The sequence below is a fragment of the Phaethon lepturus genome, unplaced genomic scaffold (assembly GCF_000687285.1).
Source record: "Phaethon lepturus isolate BGI_N335 unplaced genomic scaffold, ASM68728v1 scaffold44502, whole genome shotgun sequence".
Classification (NCBI taxonomy): domain Eukaryota; kingdom Metazoa; phylum Chordata; class Aves; order Phaethontiformes; family Phaethontidae; genus Phaethon; species Phaethon lepturus.
The window spans coordinates 549-3,267 of NW_010526352.1; the positions used below are offsets into that span (position 1 = coordinate 549).

The following is a 2,719-nucleotide window of genomic DNA, read 5'->3' on the forward strand; positions in this document are numbered from 1 at the left end:
CGGCACCGCAGGCCCGGCCCGGCACAGGCATGGCCCCAGCACGGACACAGGCACGGCCCTGGCCCAGGGAGAGCCACCAAGGAACCACAGCTCAGGGGGACACGCTGCATGGCGGGGTTTGCGTGGGGGGACACCGGACAGAGACGGGTGGGGACGGCGGACAGGGAGGCATTGGATGGGGAGATGCTGGACGAGGGCATTGGATGGGGATGTTGGATGGAGACGTTGGGTGGGAACGTTGGATGGGAGGATGTTGGACGGGGACGCTGGATAGAGATGGATGGGGATGCTGAACGGGGAAATGTTGGACAGGGATGTTGGCTGGGACTTTGGACAGGGACGCTGTATGGGGATGCTAAGCGGAGACTGGAGAGGGAGACGATGAACAGGGATCGGAGAGGGAGGTGTTGCAAGGAGACAAGTAGAGATGCTGGATGGGGAGACACTGGAGGGACTGTTGTTGGATGGATACATTGGACTGGGAAGTTGGACAGGGAGAAGTACAGGTACGTTGGACGGAAAGATGTCTTAATTAATATATTGGATGGTGACATTGGCTGGGGAGGTGCTGGAGACGCCGGCAGAGATGATGGGGATGTTGGATAGGGAGATGATGGCGGGGAGGGGATGCTGAAAGGGGAAGAGGTCAGATGGAGACACTGGATGGGGAACTTAGATGGGGAGATGTCAGAGGGGAACGCTGGATAGGAAGGTGAATGGGGATGTTGGATGGGGAGGCATCTTCTTCTTTACCACCTTTCACAGCCTATTTCACCTTTTCAGCAGAAAATAACCCAAGAAATTTACCTTCTCTTCCCGCTTTAGCAACAGGTTGCGTAACATCCAAACGGGTTAAATTCAGTGGATCTTGGGGCATCTTTGCAGCCCTCCCACAACCCTAAACGCAGCTATTCACAGCATGAACTCACTACAATGAAGAACACACTATTTTCTATCCCCAAAAATACACCACCTCAACCCTTGGCTTGGGGGCAAATTGGCAAAGATCAGATTGCCAAACCAAACACTTAATCTTGCCCATTTCGGTGTGATTTCACCCTAAAATGTGGACACCCACTGCGCTGGTGCTGCATCACCGCAAAAATACCATTTTGGGGTAGTTTGCAGTGCTCTGATGGTCACTGAGCCTCGGGACTAATAGCTGTCAAGCAACACCAGGGGGTCACGTGGGGACAGGTGGGTTTTGCGAAGCCAAGGAGGGGACACAGCCGTACCTGGGGGTCGGTGCCGTCGGGGGTCTCAGCCCTGGGGAGCAGCCAGGGCTGGGGGGAGCCCCGGGGGGCGAAGCCATCGGTGAGAGCATCCCAGACCCTGCAGGGAGGTGGGTGGTGAGCGGCAATCCCAATATGTTGCCTCCCAGAAAGTCATCCCAAAACAGCGTACCAAAATGACACAAAACACTGCAAAACGCAGCCCCAGAAACACCCTGAAATACCCCCCCCCCAATCCCCAAACTCCGAGATGCCTGAAACATCCCACAACACCCCGAATGATATCCTAGAAGACCTCAAAGCTTCTCAAAATATCATGATGAAATACTGCTCTGAAATACCCCGAAGTACCCCAAAATGCTGCCCCAGCATTTGAGATGCCCCCAAATGTCATTTTGAAACGCTGCCATCAAACGATACCCCCAAAAAGGCCTCTGCAATGTCCTCAAATGTCTCCGGATGCCCCAAAAGGCCACCCTGAAATGCCCCAGAATGCCACCCCAAAACATCACCGTGATGCCCTCAAATGCCTCCAAATATTCTGAAATGTCCCCAAAGCCCCAGCAACACCCCAAAAGGCCACCCTAAAATACTACCCCCCAGTGCCAAGACCCTCTGAGAAGCCCCCAAACACCTCAAAATGCTGCCCTGGAACACCCCACAATGCCCCTAAAGGTCCCAACACTCCAAAATGCACTGAAATACCCCAAAATGCCACCCTGAAACACCTCAAAATGCCCCCCAAAGCCGCAAAGCTTCAAAATGCCACCCTGAAATGCTCCACACCACCACCCCCAAAAACACCCTGAAATGACCCAAAACATCCCAAAATGCCACCTTTGAACACCCAGAAATAGCCCACAATGACATCCTGAAGCACTGCCCAAAATGCCCCAAAACACTGCCCCAGAACACCCTGAAACGTCTCAAAATGCTGCCCCAAAATACCATCCCCCAAAGCTCTCACGTCCTGCATAATACTGCCCCAACACCCCAAAATGCCACTAAGACCCCAAAATACTGTCCTGAAGCATTGCCCAGAAGCAACCTAAGATGCCTCAAAAAGCTGCCCTGATGCCCCAAAGAAACACCCCAAAGAAACACCCCAAGACATCGCCCCGACGCTCCAAATATCCCCTGAGCGCCCGACATCCCAAAACGCTTCTGCAATGCCCAAAATGCCTCAAAACTCCCCAAAATGCTGCCCTGGAATATGCTGAAATGCCCCAAAATGCAATCACAGCACCCCAAAATGTTGCCCTAAAACACCCCAAATTGTCACCTTTGAAACTGCCCTGAAACACCCCCAAAACTACCCTGAAACACCCCAAAATACGGCCCTGGAACACCCAAAAACGCTGCTCTGAAATATCCCCAAAAACCAGTTGTGACGCCCCAAAATCCCCAAAGGCTCCCAAATACAGCCCTGAAACACCTGGAAACAACCCCAAAACTGCCCCAAACACCCCAAATCTGCCCCCCCCCCC

General features: G+C 53.3%; 1 protein-coding gene across 1 annotated transcript in view; it reads right to left on the minus strand.

Moving 5' to 3' along the window:
- Positions 1-1,235: 1,235 nt before the first annotated feature.
- LOC104617665 (fasciculation and elongation protein zeta-1-like) overlaps positions 1,236-2,719 on the minus strand; it is a gene marked incomplete at its 3' end in the record, with an annotated part of 4,450 nt that continues 2,966 nt past the window's right edge. Inside the window, exon 2 of the mRNA XM_010283040.1 lies at positions 1,236-1,332. Within this exon, the coding sequence (XP_010281342.1) occupies positions 1,236-1,332 (97 nt within the window). The remainder of the gene's footprint in view (positions 1,333-2,719) is intronic.